This window comes from Wolffia australiana, chromosome 7 (genome assembly GCF_029677425.1).
Source record: "Wolffia australiana isolate 7733 chromosome 7, ASM2967742v1".
Lineage (NCBI taxonomy): Eukaryota > Viridiplantae > Streptophyta > Magnoliopsida > Alismatales > Araceae > Wolffia > Wolffia australiana.
This window is the reverse complement of record NC_135841.1, coordinates 6453204-6472008: the sequence shown is the minus strand read 5'-3', so window position 1 is coordinate 6472008 and position 18805 is coordinate 6453204. Positions and strand designations below refer to the sequence as shown.

General features: G+C 39.8%; 2 protein-coding genes across 5 annotated transcripts in view; both read right to left on the bottom strand.

Annotated features, from left to right (window-relative positions):
- Positions 1-287: 287 nt before the first annotated feature.
- Positions 288-4070, bottom strand: LOC144705931 (Pentatricopeptide repeat (PPR) superfamily protein). Its single transcript, XM_078578799.1, has 2 exons — positions 3181-4070; positions 288-1141 (listed from the first exon to the last, which is right to left on the bottom strand). Exons 1-2 carry the CDS (start codon positions 3991-3993, stop codon positions 515-517), a joined length of 1440 nt encoding a protein of 479 aa, XP_078434925.1. The 5' UTR covers positions 3994-4070; the 3' UTR covers positions 288-514.
- Positions 4071-7443: 3373 nt separating this feature from the next.
- Positions 7444-18805, bottom strand: part of LOC144705572 (chromatin structure-remodeling complex protein SYD-like) — a 36093-nt gene continuing 24731 nt past the window's right edge. For all 4 annotated transcript variants that reach the window (XM_078578330.1, XM_078578332.1, XM_078578331.1 and 1 more), the window contains 4 exons: positions 16822-17395; positions 9072-9265; positions 8380-8444; positions 7444-8302 (listed from right to left, as the gene is read on the bottom strand). In XM_078578330.1, coding sequence (XP_078434456.1) covers positions 8199-8302; positions 8380-8444; positions 9072-9265; positions 16822-17395 — 937 coding nt within the window. In that variant the 3' untranslated portion in view covers positions 7444-8198. The remainder of the gene's footprint in view (positions 8303-8379; positions 8445-9071; positions 9266-16821; positions 17396-18805) is intronic.

Below are 18805 nucleotides of genomic sequence, written 5' to 3'. Positions count from 1 at the left end.
CCGCCCGTTGCCCTGTCTATCCTCTAATCTCTATCTATCTTCTGTTCGGTGATTCAGCCTGAATGGCTTTTGAGTTAGGATTGTGAGATTGCCCCTCTATCTTCTTCTCTCTTCTTCTCAACTTCCCTCTTCTGGAATACATGGCATCTCACTCTCCTTGACAATTATTTCAATCTAGAATAAAATATGGATGGCACTGACCCAATCATAGATAGGTATCATATATATGGACATATCAAGGTTATAAGGCTGAACATAGCCGTTGCAACAAATTATAATGGCCGAGATTAAAACAAGAGAAGGATCCGTTAGAGATTTTTCCATTATAACTTACTATAATACAAAATTCCAACCAGCAAGTCACTCTCCCTCTCTCAGCTCTTTCTCCTCATCTCTTTCCTCTGCTTCTTCTTCTTCTTCTTGAATTCTTCTCTCAATATCTACACAAAATAACTGGGGGCATGTTTATCTAACCCTCCAATATGGATAGATACGATTTGCAGGGATTTGATTATCAGAGTCCCCCAAGAGAGATTTCAAGCAGTTCAATCCTCCTCGCAAGATCATGCTTCCCACAGTGCTTCAATCCATCGACGACAAGATCAAAGTTCTGCGACCTGGGCGTCAAACCCATCTCCGTCATCTCCACCAAGAACTCCGCCGCCTCCACGAACCGCCCCCCTCTCGCACACATCTTCACCAGCATGGTGTAAACAGGCCTATTGGGAGGGTGCCCCTTCGCCTTCATATCTCTGAACAAGGCGAAGGCATCGGCAAACCTCCCCGCCTTGCACAGCGCCTTCACCAGCGGCGCGTACAAGCTCGGCGAAGGCCGGTGGCCGTCTTCCATGGCAGCGACGACGAGCCGGAACGCGTCGTCTATCTTCCCTTCTCTCGCCAAGCCAGGAACCATGATCTTGAACGTGGAAATATCCATGCAGAGGCCCATCTCGCTCGCTTTCTTCACCAGTTCTAAGCAGAAGCCCGTCTCTCCGGCGTTGCAGAGAGCCCCCAGCAAGGCGTTTACGGTGCCCACGTCGGGGAGAATCCCTTCCTTCGTCATTCTCTTCACCAGGTTCGTGGCCGTCTCCAAGTATCCCGCGTGTATCAGCCCTTCGATCAGCAAATCCCTCCCTCGCACCTGTCGAATGAGAATACTTCCATGCATGTTCTTGAGCTTGTTGGAGAGAGAGATGTACAGAATGATGAAGAGATGGAGGTGAAGATGTCAAGCCTCGCATCTCTGATGCCATCATCTTCCTAGACATGGGCCTTGACAAAAGATAGTGCGAGAGAGAGAGAGGAAGAGAAACCGATATACAGGTAGGTGGGTGGGTGGGTGGGTGGACGGATGGGTGATGGACTGAATGACACATATACACATGGTGGAAAGATAGGTGGATAGATGGATGGAAAGAGAGATAGATAAGATGAGCTGATAGGTAGATGGATAGACGGAGAGATAGATAAGATATATAGATAGGTAGGTTAGATAGATGAATACGCAGAGAAATAGACAAGATAAACAAATAAGTAGATAGATGGATACACAGAGAGATAGATAAGATAAACATAAAGATAGATCGAGAAATAGACAAGATAAACGGATAGGAAGGAAGATAGATAGATGGATACACAGAGAGATTGACAGGATAAACGGATAGGAAGGAAGATAGATAGATAGATGGATACACAGAGATAGACAAGATAAACGGATAGGAAGGAAAACAGATAGATGGATACAAAAAAGAGATCGAAAAAATAAACGGATCGGAACGAAGACAGATAGATGGATACACAGAGATATAGACAAGATAAACAAATAGACGTATACATGGATGGATAGAAGGAGAGATAGATAACATAAACAGACAGAGAGATAGATAAAATAAACTGATAGGTAGATGGACAGACAAACAGATAGGTAGGTAGATGGATTGATGAATTGGCAGAGGGATAAATAAGATAAACAGATAGGTAAATGGATGGATAGACGGAGAGATAGATAAGATAAACAGATAGGGTGGTTAATAGACGGATCGACATAGAGATAGATAAGATAAAAAGATTGGTAGATATATATAGACCGGCAGGCAGGCAGACATATATATAAATCGATTAATATACAGATAGATTACTAGATAGACAGGCAGATTTATACATAGACCGAGATATAGATAAATAGATAGACAGACTGACTGAAAGACTGAACACTTGTAGATAGATAGAATGATAGATGGATAGATGGATAGATAAAAAGATAGATGGACAGATAGAAAGACAGATGCATAGATGAATAGATGGATAGATAGATAGATAGACAAATAGATGGATGGATAGACAGATATATGGGTAGATGGATAGATAGATAGATAGATAGATGGATAAATAAATTGATGGATAGATAAATAGAGGCATGGATATATATGGACAGATGGATAGAAACAAAGACAGACAGATAGATAGATAAATAGATGGATGGACAGATGCATAGGTAGATGGATAGGTAGAAAGATAGAAAGATAGAAGGATAGAAAGATAGATAGATAAATGGGTAGATCGATAGATAGACAGATAGATGGATAGACAGAAAGATGGATGAATAGATGGATGGATAGAAAGATAGATAGAGGAGAGATGGATGGATAGATAGATAGATAGATAGATAGATAGATGGATGGAGAGATAGATGGATGGATGGATAGATGGGTAAATGGATGGATAGATAGATAGATAGATAGATGGATGGATGGAGAGATAGATGAATGGATGGATGGATAGATAGATGGATGGATGAAGAGATAGATGGATGGATGGAGAGATAGATGGATGGATGGATGGATGGATGGATGGATAGATGGATAGATGGGTAGATGGATGGATAGATGGATAGATGGGTAGATGGATGGATAGATGGATAGATAGTCAGATAAATGGATGTATAAATGGACAGATAAATGGATAGATGGATGGATAGATAGCCAGATAGATAGATGGATGGATAGATAGCCAGAAAGATAGATGGATGGATAGATAGATACATGGATAGATAGATGGATTGATAGATAGATAGATGCATAGATAGATGGATAGATGGATAGATGGATAGATAGAAGGATAGATAGAAAGAAAGATAGAAAGATAGATGGATAGATGAATGGATGGACCTCTCGGACGTACCGGGGGTTTGAAGCCCTTCTTACTCATCTCCTCCAAAAACTCCTGCGCCTCCCTCAGCTTGCCGGCGGCGCACCACCCGTTAACCAGCACGGAGAAAGTCGACCTGTCGGGGACGACCCCCCTGCGCTGCATCCGGCGAACCAAAGCGTACGCGCCATGAAAGTTCTTCCCTTGGCAGAGCGCGAACAGCAGCGCGTTGTACACGCCCGTGTCTTGGCCGCAGCCCAGCCGAGGAAGACGGTTGAACACCTCCACCGCGCGCTCCACGTGCCCGGCGCGCCCGTAAGCCGAGATGACGGACGCGAAGACGGACGACGAGAGGGGCAGCGAGAGCGATCTCATCTGCTCCACCACCCGCCACATCGTCTCCCAGTGTCGCCCCGACCGACCCAGCGTTTCGATCAGCGTCTCGAACTCGATCGTGGTCGGAGCGTAGGGTCGGGCGGCGGAGGAGCGAGCCCATTGGAAGAAGCGGAAGGACTCGACGGGGCTGCCGGCGCAGGCGCGGAGCACGCGGTAGACCAGGTCGGAGCTGACGGGGATGTTGAGCCGGTTGAGCGTTCGCTCCAGGTAGAAATCGCTACGGACGATGTGTGCGACGTGGTGGACGGCGGCGAAGTAGTCGTCGCGGCGGCGGCGTGGCGGGGAGGATGAAGGGAGAGGGCGGCCGTGGAAGCCTTCTTCTTCTCCTTCGTCTTCGTCTTCTTCTGTGACTTCTTCTTTCGCTGGGAAGGTGGGGGAGGAAGAAGAGAGGAGGAAGGGCTGCGCGCAGAGGTGCCGCCGGAGGATGGTGCAGGCGCGGAGGTGGAGCATGGCAAGTGCTTGATAGAGCTCTGGACTCTGTGAAGAACCGACTGTGATGTAAAAGATCCGGTTTTTGATAGTGGAAAGTTATGATCTTTTTTAGACTCTTTTCATCGTCTACATTCCTAGGTTATCATCACTGAGGATATTGTAGTTTTCCACAATCTTGTTTCTAGATTTCTTATTATCCCCTTGTGCATGAAAAGTGCTTTATGGTGAGAAAGATTTATAGACCTAATTCTGGTTGATTTAATCTTAAATTTACTCGTACTCTTAATGCCGCATCAATATGAGATTTCCATCTAACCAATTAACCATTATCATCACTCAAATCAAATTCTCAAACTCTCATCTCAGGTATCTCAATTTTTTTCCCGTGGAAAATCTTTATCTTCTTGTCCCTACTACATTTTCTTTCATTTTCCAACTTCCAATGACTCTATAAAATCAATTTCTCTATTCATACTCTTGAAAAAATAAAACAGCCTCTTGATTTTCTTGACTCTATTGAAGTAGTTAAAATTAAAGAAGGCCAATTTCTCCAATTCCATCCATCCTGCCTCCCACATATATTTCTACTTATCTACATAACTCGCTTTCTATGTAATCAAGATCGAATTCCAGCTTGTCAAAACATACTTCCCCTATAAGAAAAATCATAATGACTAAATAAAACACATAAATATGTTTTGTTAAGTCATGTGAATCAACTATCATATTAAACCTGATATTTATTATATTAATGGGCATGAATTATTTTCATACCACTTTATGATATTTGATTCATTAATACATATTTTAATTTAAAAAATAAAATGGTATTTAATTTTACTTATTTAAAAATATTTTTTATTTTCTAAATAAAAGCCCTCATTTAGTTTGATCTATTTCATACATCTTACAAGGCCTTAATGAGAATTTTTCATCTTTGATAATTAATTAATTAATATTTTCACATTCTTAACTTAAGGTGTAATGACAAATCCAAAATTACGGGCTGTGAATTAGATTTTTAAAAACTATATTTTACCACTTTCTGCATTAAGACTTTATCCTAGATGGTTTTGGATCTCTATAGATAGCCCAACTTATTAATTTTTGTGTATTCTTAGGAGCTTCTCAGTTTCGGAACTAAGTATATAGAGAAGATATGATTTTTGGGTTTTGCTGCCTTGATTGAATGAAAAAAATAATTTTCTACGCAACAAAAGCATTGATCGATTCCAAATCAATTTCTAAAACATAATACATCATATGTACCTTGTGGGGAACTTGCTCTACCATTGACTTGCTCACTTTGAGACTGCATGAACTCTACAAGTATGCACACTGTCAAGTTGCTCTTGGATCCGAGCTTATTCCTCTCCAACTCTTCTTCAAAACCTTGTAGACCTTCTTACTATGATGACTCTCTTCTTTGATGAGTGGAGAAAAGTTCAGAAGAAAGGGAGGGGGGGGAGAGAACTCTGGCTGGCCTGGGTACCTAAAATAGGTGTCCCGTCCCCTATTTACATTTTTGCTTAATATTTTTCATAAAACCCCATTAAGTAAAATATTCACCAATGCCCCTATGATCTTATGGATGTGATCCTTTAGGCCCATATATCACTCTAGTTAATAACTTGAGTGACCCAATAACAATTATTACTGAACCTTATTAATTAACTATATCAAGATATAGATTAATGAACTAAGGATTGATTTAAGCCAATTGATAGGTTAAATCTCCAGCCCCTAGGGTGCCAAGTTTTATGTCATGCTGTAGAAGATATTGAGTAGTGTTCCAACTCTCTCATGGAACTTTTACCATTATCGGTTACTGTATATGTATAATACATCATCCATGCAAGTCTCCCAAATGATTTAGGGTGTGGTGGATTGTCAAACCCTAAGCTGACATTCAATCAGTACTAATGTCTAACGGGTATCATTGAAGAATGCATTTTCCAATATCCTCATTACCCTGGATAGAGATTTGGATGCATCGTCTTCCTTGAGTCCAATGTCCTCTTATACTGAGGGCGGATGATCCCATCTTCACCACTTAATCATCTATGTCGGCTTATTCCCTTTTACGAGCTATGAATTATTTGAATCCCATGGTTAGAGACTTGTATGTCATGGTCAAAATATAATTATCCACCCACGATATGTCCTTGATGTCTCATGTCAATCGATCACTTATACAATTATGATATGAGTAAACCTAATTGATGTTTAGGTATAATACCATTCAGTGATTCTTCAAATCAATTTAATAAACTCTTTTTCCAAACAGCACCCACTATTTGTCCTTAATGTCATCATATTAATAGTCATAGGATCAACCATACTTGTCCTAAAAGTAGGATCATATAGTGATATTCTAACGGGATAATCGATGTCCATCTCGACCATCCGTCGACTAGGAATTTTTACAATTCATGTTTAAAGACTAGCAATCACTGTGTTATGACCTCATGCGAATTCACTAGGTCATTGCAGTATTCCTGGACTTCATTATAAAACATCACACTTGAGTAACAATGAACTATTATTTCATTCAATTAACTCAAATAAAAATATGGTGGTGTGATTTGACTTGAGATCCAAATAATATCCATCACCAATAAGTGTACACAAATTAGATAGATGACAAAATAATTTTATACAGGTTTTACTAACCCTAATAATCTTCTATGTACACCTTTATTACAGATCATAAATGAATTTTCCTAAATTTATATTTATTTCCATTAAACCCAATTTGCCTCTCAAGTTGAAAGACACACCTATCGGTTTCTGTGTCGGAGTTAACATCAATGTCATAACAGCCACATGGTTGATATATTAGTTAAAATTGTTCTGAAATCTTATAATTTATAATTTCAAATTATTATAAATTACATTCAGTGATATATCATGGGGAGCTACGAGACTCATCAGTTCTGCTTGGAAAACTTTGTGTACATTTATTTATACTTTGGAAAGCTTTGAAAAGACCCAGAAAGAACGCATAATGAGAAAATACATTTATTGACATGACATTTATACTTAAAGTCGCGCCTTGGTTCATTCTTTTTAGATATGTTCATGATTTAGAGGGAAATTAATTATTTTTAGATGTGATATTTATAAATGCAATTATGATTCAAAGATTCTGACCTAAATATTATAAGGTTCTGTTAGGAACCCCACCAAGCATTTAAAGGTCTACTAAGAGCTCCAATTTAATGATTTTGGGTATAGTAAATGTCATTTAAGTGATTTCAGTTTTTGAAAGTGATACATTTGCACATGAAATATTCATTTGAATCACATCAATTCACATGTCATATGAATTCATACAATAAAAAATATTTTACAATGAATGCGTTTCAATAATATTACTTGTCACTTTTCGTCTTATTTTCATCCATAATTAGTTATGCACAAGTAAACGACTATTAGAGGATTTCAAAGGTGGAACTGAAAATAATATTACATATTTTATCTTATTTATTTCAAAAGGAAACTAATGTAAATTTGTTTATAAAATGACTTCCAAAGGGAAATAGAGAGGACTGAAGGGCAGGTCTAGACTATGTTGAAGTAAAGTCGATGTCACTGTAGATGATTTACTATGTTGCTCCAATGATTTCTTCATTGCGAGACCAAAAGTTCCACCGCTTGATGCATCACTGTAGATGATAGTCTTCATTCCAGAATTAGACTGTTGCAAAATTTAGAAGTCTTCTGACCATTTAATCTGCTGGTTTCAGTGACACAGAGATGACATCACTATTGGAAGGCAGTTGTGGCGCAGACAAAAGTTTTTCAGCATGAGTGTCTCTTAAACGGTCCTCCACATCCTGAATTGTGAAATGTGGTCCAATAGGTTTTGTTGCAAATGGAGTTGAGCTTTTGTTTTGTGCATTGTTGGCATCTATAATAGGAAGCCCTAACTTCATAAGTTTGCTGGACCTCTCATCAATGCAGGAAGCCTCATTCTGTTCATGAAGGGTAAATCGATCCCCTGCAACTGGTTCATGCCAGACCTTTCCCATAGAACACAAAACAATACTACTCGGGTAAGGAAGGCGTGTTCTGGGCGTAGAGGGCTTGTCTTTTTGACTTTCAACTGCCATCATATTTTGATGCCTTATATCATCATTTTTCAAACAAGATTCAGTTTCCTTGGGGCTACCAGGAAAGGAGACCAAAAATGCGTCAGGCAACTAATTTTAAGTTTCCATTTATAATTTGTACCAAGGAAAACCTGGATTCTTTGGATTGTGGCAGCGTTCTAGTGAAGGCATTGACCTTTGTCTGTCCTTCATTGGTCGCTGGTGATTTCCATCTGCAATAACGCCAGGTCTCCATTAAGAGGTGAACAGAGTAATTGATTACAAAGTTAACTAATAAAAGTTGACTCGCCTTCCTTTAGATATATCTCTCCCAGGGAAGTTTCTAGATGTGGCTTCCTCAAAGGGACATTATTCCTGAGTAAAATGATAATATACATTAAAACCCAAGGTGAATAAAAATGCAACAAAAAATGGTTTATTTAAACCGGAAAATCAGAAAACATCACTTATCGCTATAATTCATTTTTTTTTTTGAAAAAATATAATCCAGACAATAATTCAAGAATCAAAACTAAACTTTGTTGTGATAAAGATTTCATTGACAAACTGTTGTCGACATAGAAACTCTAAAATCTAAATTGTGAGACCTTCCCTCCATTGCCTCCATTCTCCTGTCCTAATGTGCTTTAAGTCTTAAATGGAGAGAGTAACATATCCCAAGGGTCACTCAAGAGAAGTAAGACAAATCTTCAAACAACTGTTACTCCAAATACAAGACAATCATATTTTTAGGACACGGAAGAAGCTTCTAGAATCCTTGATGCTTATAGAACCTTCCAGATTTATGGATCCTCCTAGAATTTCATCAGTCCTTCTAGAGCCTACTAGAAACAGATGAGTTGGGTCGATTATAAGTATTTCAAATAAAAGAAGAAATAATGCAGTAAAAGCTGGGCAGGAGACAAAAGTATATCACAAACAGTGAATGGAATGACAATCCATTTCTTCGAATAAAATGAGGGCGACAGATGAGCCAAGTGCCTCAAAGTATGGAATTCTAGAGATTGGGCTCTTTGTTGTTGTAGATGATGTTCCTTGAAAGGCATCCTTGAGGCGGAAGGCTGAGATGTGCCGGCTTCACCAACATCTTTCATTATATTCTCTGCATTTGGAATCGGAATGGATCTTGAAACTCTCTCACCAATATCCTTGAACTTCCGCCTTATTCCAATTCCCTGAAAATACCAAGCAAAGCAACAGTATTAGGATAGGAAGATTAGCGGTTCTGTAATACAAAAGATGTGACAAAATAATAAGAGAGACAAAATTGACTAAACTAGAACAGAAATATATATTCAAAAAAAATATTTAATAGTCATGCACATTTTCTGAGAAGAGATTAGACGCAAAGAACACTAAGTAGAATCCATAAGACAAAGGAGACCAGGTAAGTGGGTATCAGAATAGAAATTCTTAAGTATTTTTTTTGAATAAGCTATGAAATTTATTTTCTTCATAGATATTGTCTCAACTAGTAGAAGCGTTAAACTTCCTCGCTCATCAAATCTCATAGCCATCATATCCTTATACATGTCATCGTAACTCAAAGATGTTAGTAGAAACACCTCCAAGCCTGTAAGGGTGGCAAACGCCTTTTTATAATTCCAACCATATTGATAATCTCTAGAAAAGCTTTCCAAGTGCTATGTTTCATCAATCCGCAGTTTCAATTACTGACATCAAACCGGAGATTGATACAGTTAAAATCTCGATTTTTATTTTTAACATCTCTTTCTATAATTTTATGCTAGTGCCCTTATAATTTGACCGTTGTAACAAGTCCGATTTGGATCTACGATCCGAACCAAACCTGTATGATAAAGAGGGCTGTTGCCCTCGTGAATGAAACGAGGAGATTTTTCTTTTCTTCTATTTGCTGTTCATTCTCCCTCTCAATCGCCTGTCTCAAGCCTAAATCTCGTCCAACGTCTCCAGTGAAGCATATTGGTTGCAGGTTTCCAACAGATACAATCCCAATCCCTACTTAAGGGCAGCCCCATCTTCAACTGTTCTTTGTGTTCCTTCTAAGTAGTCCCTTTAGGAGGGTAGCCAGAAAGTATTATACAGTTGGAAGCTCCTTGTCTCATCTGCCCTCAGTGTCCAAGTCCCCTCTCCTCCTCTACGACTGCCGTCCTTGTGATCATTTCTAACCCATCATTTCTTCAGCCAAAGGACTAGCCAACACATTCATCAAGGAGGCAGATGATACAATGCCAACATAGATCTTCAACGAAGTAGAAAAAAACAAGTAATAAAAAATACAATTCAGTATAATTGTAGAATGGTAGAAATGTAGGAGGAATGAGGGGAAGATGGTAGGGGTAGTGGGAATATGTATATAGGAATTGGAGAGTCCATATGCCAAGGCTGATCTCCACTCTGGAAGGATAATCTCCAGCCCAGCCACAGATGCTCTCGTGATTTCAGGAAGAAAAGGGTAATCCAGCTTCTTGACATTATGATAACTTATTTATAGGGCCTCCATGCTTTCCTGCCTAAACACCCTCTTTCAAGGATGTGGCCAAGTATCATGGTTTTATTTTCTGAGATGTTTCCTTATTTTATATGTCCTTGGGAGGATCGTATAAAAGGCCAGCCAACATAAGGTCCCTAATTCTATCCATTTTTTTGAGGGGGGCCATCTTCACCAGCCACTTCTGGGAAAAATTAGGTCGCTGGTAAGGTACCAAGCTTTGCATGAACTCCTCTCACCACTCCAACACAGAAAGATAGACTAAGGTGTCACAGAAAAATTGATTTGTGACAGACATGCCCAGTCCATGAAGTTACTGACCCCAGTGAGCCAAACTGAGTTCTAACCCCGTCTCCAATTTATGTATTGAGATAGCACCCTTCAAGGGTATCTACAAATGTGTTTTGCGAGCTGATCAGGTATAGTCTATGCTGAGACTTCTTTGTTTGCCCTTCTCCTGATGATTAGCAGGTCCTCATCAAATGGCACTCCCCCAACTTTGAAGCATCTTCATCATGGGCAAAATCCCCGAACCAGATCAAAATCAAATAGCGATATTCTCTTATCAGGCGAGATTCAGAATAGAAATGACAGATCAATAGTCAGGTGGACCGAGAGAGAACTCCACCGGTGAGACAATGTCAAGAACAATAAAGAAAATAAAGATATGATCGAACAAGGGTCTCACGATCCCCTTCTGGACGCAGGCTTCCTCCCATCTCCAGGCCTTCCCGCGCGCTGACGGGCCTTGATGACTTCTGGAAGAAAATGAACTTGTTGCTGTGGACTGCTCCAGGTCTTTACTTATAGGGTCGTTGACCCTATTAGGGTCCACAGGCTGACGTGGCATGGCCAGTACGGTTAAGCCTCCTTTTATATTTTCTTGAAAGGTACTTATCAATACTCCCTCCATGGACTTTAAGCTTGTACTCAAGCTTAAATTGAGGAAAATAGCTTTGAAGTAATTGTGCTCCCTCCCATTTAGCTACCCATAGTGGTGGACTTAACCACATCACCAGCAAGTCTTTCTTTGTATCTTCTTCCTGTGCACGGAAAATAGTAAGGTCTCGTTGGTATTTGAGTCCTGGTCAATGATTGTCGTTGAAGTGGTAACGCCATTCCTTCTCTTTTCTATAATAAACTTCATCAATCAAGTGCCTTATCTTTTCCCTCTGTAGCTTTATCAAATATTCGGTGGATTCTGATGCCGACAACTGTGGATAGTTGAGTGCAATAGGTCCTGCTCTGACTTTATTCTGCATATATGAAAAAAGTGACAAGGTTGTGTGGGTGTTGGATTGAAAGAATCTTGCTCGAGTTTCTTGCGATGAATAGCCAGTTGATTTGCCTTCAAACTTTTCCTTATATATCTCAATGTCAATGTAACCATCTACTGAGAAACTACCTTCATTTCCTTCCGATGCTCTATTTTTCAGATAATTTTTAAGAATTATCGCTTTTAGTTAATAAGCTGCATCATGTACTGATAAGGCCAGAGTTTGCCTCCGGTAATGTAACCAATGTTGCAACTTCAAACAATTTCTCAAGCTCCTCTGACAAGAGACAAGATTTATGAATTCAGGCCAAAGAGTCTGAAAAGTATTTTCCCAATCCCCTTTGGAGATTATTTGGAGATAGGAAAATATTGTGATCTCATTCTTATTTTCTGCCCATAAATCACCTGAACTGTATAGTCCCATCTTACTATAATCGGGAGTAAATGTGTTGAAGATGATCATGTGATATTCTGATTTTGCTAGAGGCAATTTCATGAAAAGAAACTTGGTGATGGATCGAAATATCCTGCCTGCTACAAAAGTTTTGGTTATAACTGTAGCAGATTTCATCGGAGTTGAGAACATCAATGAGCCTGTAGGTAATGGGGATCTTCTGGAATCATAAGGTGAAATGGATGTACACAAGTTGACAAGCTCCCTATATTTATTGCTATTTTCTCTGGTCAGACAAAATGGGTGATAAGAAATGACCAGTTGTAATTCGTTTACTAAATCATTATAAGCATATGGATGTAAGCTTTGTAAAGGTAGATACCAAGCTTGATCTAGCTTAATTAAAATTGCAATATGTCTGCAATATGTTCTAAGTCGCTGAATCAAGTGTAGAGAGTATGTTGGATTCAACAATTTCTGGTTCACCCCCATACTGCATTTTAATATCTGCATTGAGAATAAAAGGAATAATCCTTGAACATCGCAACTAAATCATTTTGTCCTTGTATGCTTTTCTGTTACGACCCCGTGGAACTCCAATAACAACTCCAATATTAATAGAACTTAATAGTCCCACTGTTCTCGTGTCCGAGGAAGATAGCAAAAGATAGAGAGGTAGAGGAATAGAGAGGACGTGCGGCGGGGTTGACGCCTCCTCCGAGCAGACAGGGTTGACAACGTCTGGCTCCGCCTGGTGAGCTGCCCTCGCGCAGGAGTGATCGTCTGCAACGAGGGAGAACAGATTAGGACCTTCGAATTGGGGAGGTGCGTAGGCACTTACCAGAGTCAAAAGTGCCGCTCTTCCTCCGCTGGTAGGATTAAGTAGACTTTGCTAATGGGCCCCCCGACGTGGGCCTGGGCCGATGTTCGTAGATGCAATGTCGGATCGCATCATTTTCCCAAGGTATTTCCTATGGAAGAATATTCCTTATTCATGGTCCATGTAAATTATTTCATCATAAGTCTCCTCCAGAAAGCGAAAAGAGAAATCGAGTACCAGTATAAAATATTCTCAACTTCACTATAATATAGTGTCGTTGCATTTTGGAAGCTGTTTAGGCAATGATCAACATGGATTATCCTCCTGTCATTTAAAATACCAGCAGCCAGGCACATGATTGATATGATACCGGGCCGTTGTTATGCCAGACGGGGGCCCGGTAAGTCATCCAAGCCATTCTTCCGGCCCAATTAGGCCCAAACCGTTGGGCCTCCTCCCGGTATGTATACATACATACGGGAAAGAAAGAAAGAAGGCAGCATCAAGAAAATACCATCGTAAGCCTCTCTCTATTTCCCTGAGTTCTCTGTTACCTTTATCTCCCTGATCTCCCTCGTTCTGACCCTACCTCCCCTCGCTTTCCATCCTCTCACATCTCTCCCATCACATCGCAGTTCTGTCCCGCGGAGTCGAAGCAGATACGTCCAAGGGAAGGCGATCAACCAAGCCAGAGTTGCGAGCTCTTATCTCTTTCTCGTCCCCTCTTTCAATCCTATCATATCGAACATTTCTTGGAGGCAGTTACATTTTTCAAGAAGTGTCAAGAAACGTTCAAGATCAATCTTTCATTTGGTTAAAGTGCATAGATACGTTCAAGAACGTATCGATTTGGTATCAGAGCTTCAGGAGTTTCCGCCCACACCGATTGTATCAAGATCGGACCAGGAATGCTGAAAGGAAGCTGTTTAGGCTATGATCAACATGGATTATCCTCCTGTAATTTAAAATACCAGCAGCCAGGCACATGATATTCTCTAAGGTAAATGTTGCAGATGGTAATGTACTGTCATCTTGCCCTTTCCGACAACAAATAAATTCAGCAACAAGCCACAATTGAGTAAATGAAATGTTTGCATACTGCCCTCCTGATGGACGTCCACCCATAGTTTCACCCTCTCCAAGGTTCCAAAGATGCTTGCATATAAATGAAGAATAACTTGGATGGATATATTCCACTGATGTTACAAAGGTAGTGTCGCCAGTGCATCTCATTAATGACCAAGGAATTTTGGATAGAGTTGTATGAAAAACTAGTAAGAACAGTGGAAATGATACCTCAGATTGTTCTTCTTGATCTTTTTGAGGAATATCCAAATGTAACACTAGAGAGGAATCTAGCTTACAAGTCTGTTTACTTTTCTCTTGATGAATGGTTCCAGCTTGGGCATATTCTTCTGAAAAATCTATTCTGGTGAAATCTTGACTGTTCCAATCCCCTCTGTTGAGTGTGGGGCTTGATACAACGCGCTTCAGCGATGTTACCACAAGGGGGGAGTCGCCAACTTGTGGGGTGAGGGGCAGCGCCCCTTCCGATAAATTCTCCATGATTTTACCTGTCATTTCATATGGAGAAAATGTCAAATTTTCACAAGAAAGGGCTACCGTAACTGCCTCACTGGGGTCTTGATCTAGGTTTGACAATTCTCGTTTTTGGCTGTATCTGTCATCATTGAATGAATTCCCGGCATGATGTGAAGGTGTGCCTTGGCCAAATACTCCCAGATTTACTTCAACTTCAATAGAAAAATCCATGACTTCCTGGTTACCATATGGACGATATTTAAGAACTTCTGCCCTGATTTCTGCTTTGAGTCCCTGCAGGTATGCATTCTCCAAAATATCCATAGATATATGAGGCAAACAAGTAGTTAGCTTTTCAAACTCATAGCGAAACTCACTGACAGATCCTGTTTTGACGCAAGTTGAATAGCTGATTATAAATTGATTGAGGAAAATCCAAACCTTCGATAAAACTGCAGTTTGAGTTCTATCCAAGAATCAAATCTGATGTGCTCATATGTGTATGTAAACCAATCTGATGCAAAACTTTTTAGGTGTAATGACACGATATAAATCTTCTCGGAATCTGATAAGCTTTGCGATTGGAAAATTTTTTCAATACGATTCAACCAAATTTCTGCATTTTCTCCACGGAAATACAGTAAATTGAATTTTTGAAAACTAGATCTCTGATCTAGCCAATGATCTTGATTTGATAAAATCTGTGAATCCTTCTGAGTTTTTTTGTAGCAGATACTGAAGTAGTAGGAATGTTACCTTCAAGTCGTAGATTCATATCCTTCAATTATTGAAGAATATCGGATAAAAGTTTTGCTGTGTCTGGATGAGCTAATGCCTCTTCCATGATGTCAATCAAGCAGTGGAGTCAGATGATTGATGCACTCACACTGTCAACTATAAGGTGAAGCTGTAATCATGGATGCGGATGGAGAACTCCCAAGATCCCCTTGGACCGCTTTCTTGAAAATCAGTTTCTTGAAAATTGGTTTCTTGACAATCGGTTTCTTGAAAATCGGTGTTTCCGTCATTGTTATACTCGCATTCTTCAATGTGAGCTTGGATAAACGACAAACGACTGAAAATGTGATTGACATTGATTCACCAGAAAAAGAAGATGCGATGATATAGTCCTTGAAAAGTCAAGAAATGGTTATTTCCACAAAGATCTTTCTTGAAAACTTGTCTGCTGATCACACAATATCTTGTTAGAAAAATAATCAGTCAGATTTTCTTTGCGGCGTGATTTCGCAGGATCAGTGCTCTGATACCAGTTGATAAGATCCCCAAACCAGATCAAAATTGAATAGCGATATTCTCTTGTCAGGCGAGACTCAGAATAAAAATGATGGATCAACAGTCAGGTGGACCGAGAGAGAGAACTCCACCAGTGAGACAATGCCAAGAGAAATTAAGAAAAGAAAGATATGATCGAACCAGGATCTCGCGATCCCCTTTTGGACGCAGGCTTCTCCTGCTCTCCAGCCCTTCCTGCTCGCTGACGGACCTTGACGACTTCTTGAAGAAAATGAACTTGTTGCTGTGGGCTGCTCCAGGTCTTTATTTATAGGGTCATTGACCTTATTAGTGTCCATAGGCTGACGTGGCATGGCCAGTGTGGTTAAGCACTCTTTTATATTTTCTTGAAAGGTATTTATCATCATGGGTGTCAGATATTTAGGCCTATTTTCCAAATTTCCTTATATAAGAAAAGGTGGTCGAATCTAGAGGGCAAATATTAATATAACCTCAGGGCAATCAAATGAGAGGAAGAAGAGACATGCAGCCAGAAACTGTTGTTGTCCCACATGAGGTGATGGCTCATACTAAACGGATTTAAGTTACTGCCGGGAAGGAGGCAGAAGGGAGGAAAAGCTAGCAGAGGAGCTTATCCAGCATGGGAGTTTTTTTTTTTAACGCAGGAGATACTCTAGAAGGGCTACATGAGGATATCCAGGCCTGTAGGTTACACTACCCCTTCCTCCCCCTATATCAACCTTCTCCCCCTCTCCCTTTATTTTTCATTCCCTTTTTCACAGGACCTCTATAAATACTAAAGTAAAGAGAAGGTATCATATTGGGTATTTTATGGAAGACTTACCAGTCAATGAATATCAGTGAGATACAGACAATAGATGCAAGGAATAAGGGAACAATAAATTAATGAAATAAATTTAATTTATAGTTTATTTGAACTTTAACGCCAACAGTTCCCCAAAGTGGAAATACCTGTTCTCTTTGGATAGCCTTTGGGAAGCGAGGAATTGCAATCTTTCCACCTTTATAAAGAGAGAATGTTAGAACAACGGCACTTCCACTATGTTTGCCTTTCAATGAACAAAAGGCGGTGCTTGCCGAGTCTGACTGCTGGGGATCTTTCACAAGAATCTCAAAAGGTTCTTTTGACTCAGGCCTTTTCCTCTTTGAATTACCTTCACTCGCCTCCTTTATCCTAGTCTGCATGCCAGGCACTGCAGAGTTTTGTCTTTCCTGAGAGATTTCACATCTGGGGTCCTCCATGGGGCGATTAGAGGAACTTTCATGTTCTAAAGATTTTCCAATCTTCGGAGCTTGATTCTGTGGTACTCTGTGGGCAAAACCATTCCTCAAAAGTTCAGCTTTGGGTGCATTGCTTCGGCCAGCTTCAGTTTGCTTCTTAGTCACATAGTCTCCAACACGTGGATTCCCACCCGTGATTCTTTGACATGCAACCACCCCTTGGAGCCCACTGCTAAAGGACAAAATAGAGGACTTCAGAACCTCAATGTCCAGCCTGTGTTGGCTGATGACGGTTTCCATTTCCCTGGAAAGAGACGATCATTGAGAAGATTAATGAAAGGAAAGATAAAAAGGTGATGTTACTGTTAACAAATGGAGGACAGTAATTGATGTTAAAATTAGGAGAAAGAAAAAATGAATAAATTTGAAAGAAATACACAATTAGAAAAGACCGATTCATTAAGGATAGGAATGTAATTATTAAACATAAGCAAAAAAATCTAACCACAGAGGAAAATATATATTTATACTGTTAGATTCAAGCACATATCAACTGTGTTAAAAGCTCTAGCTAATAGCAAGGCCGCTACTTTTTATCTTTAAGCAGGATGTAGTTATTTAACAATTGCAATGCAGCATAGAACCTCGAAGGCAAATAAAAATGGAGCTAATACTCTTCGATCAATGGTCCTCTTAAGTAATGCTACAAAGATCAATTATGCGCTTGGCCAATCAATAGACAGCAGAGAAGCCTTAACAAGTATAAGGACACGGTATCAGCAGAACGAAACGGATCATAACAAAAGAACAAATCGTTCATAACCCAGAGGAAAAAATCATATTTTATTACCCATTGTCAAACAGAAATTCGGACCCCCAAGAATAGAATAGATAAAAACTGAATAAAAATGGAAAAAATTGCTGTGCAGATACATAATCTGTTAGAATACAATCTTTTTCCGGAAAGCAGCCATCATACATTGGAGTCGTGAGACTCCGGGGAGCAGAGAAGTTGCAAAGAGAGGAACAATGAGAGAGAATGAAGAAGCAAATTGAAACCCCCCAAATTGATTTGTGGCATGTTGCCCGTCATTTAAGAGTGCATACAACTCAGATCCCCCTTAAGTGCTAGGATCATTTTTTTAAGAAAAAGACTGAAGATCACCCAAAATCAGTGATTAACTTGAAATTAACAATATATATTCTTAACGAGGGGCTGCACGTGACACTCACGTGGGTCCATAATTTGAGGAAATATGGCCGTTGCCATATTTCCCGTTGCTATTCTTGTATCTCCCCATTAATTGCTGTATGGTCTTTTCCCACACTGTCTCTGTATATAATAAACCTAATCAGTGAGAAGAAGTTAACGTTTTTTTGATCAATCAAAAAGCTTCTGCTTCAACATGTTATCAGATCCCGCAGATCGACAGGACAAACATCATTTTTGAGATCGACGTTCTTCAAACTTCCCAATGCGAGCAAGCTATATACTCTTGACCTGCAGCCGATTAACTACCAATCTGTGCCCAGATGTGATTGCATCGTTTATTTGCTGGGTAGCTCGTCGTATATTGCTCTTGCTTGCAACCTAGAGCGGGCTGCTCTTGATCTTGCTCTCATGTGAAACCTTTGCATTCTCCTTGGTCGTTTTATTTTTTTCCCCTAAATTTTCATTTTATTGGAATCTAGAAGTAAGATGAGTTTATATCTC

Coding starts and splice junctions, on each gene's coding strand:
- LOC144705931 (XM_078578799.1), bottom strand. CDS start 3,993: ATGCTCCACCTCCGCGCCTGCACCATCCTCCGGCGGCACCTCTGCGCG. Junction 1,142..3,180: donor AGAAGGGCTTCAAACCCCCG/GTACGTCCGAGA, acceptor CTCATTCGACAG/GTGCGAGGGAGGGATTTGCT.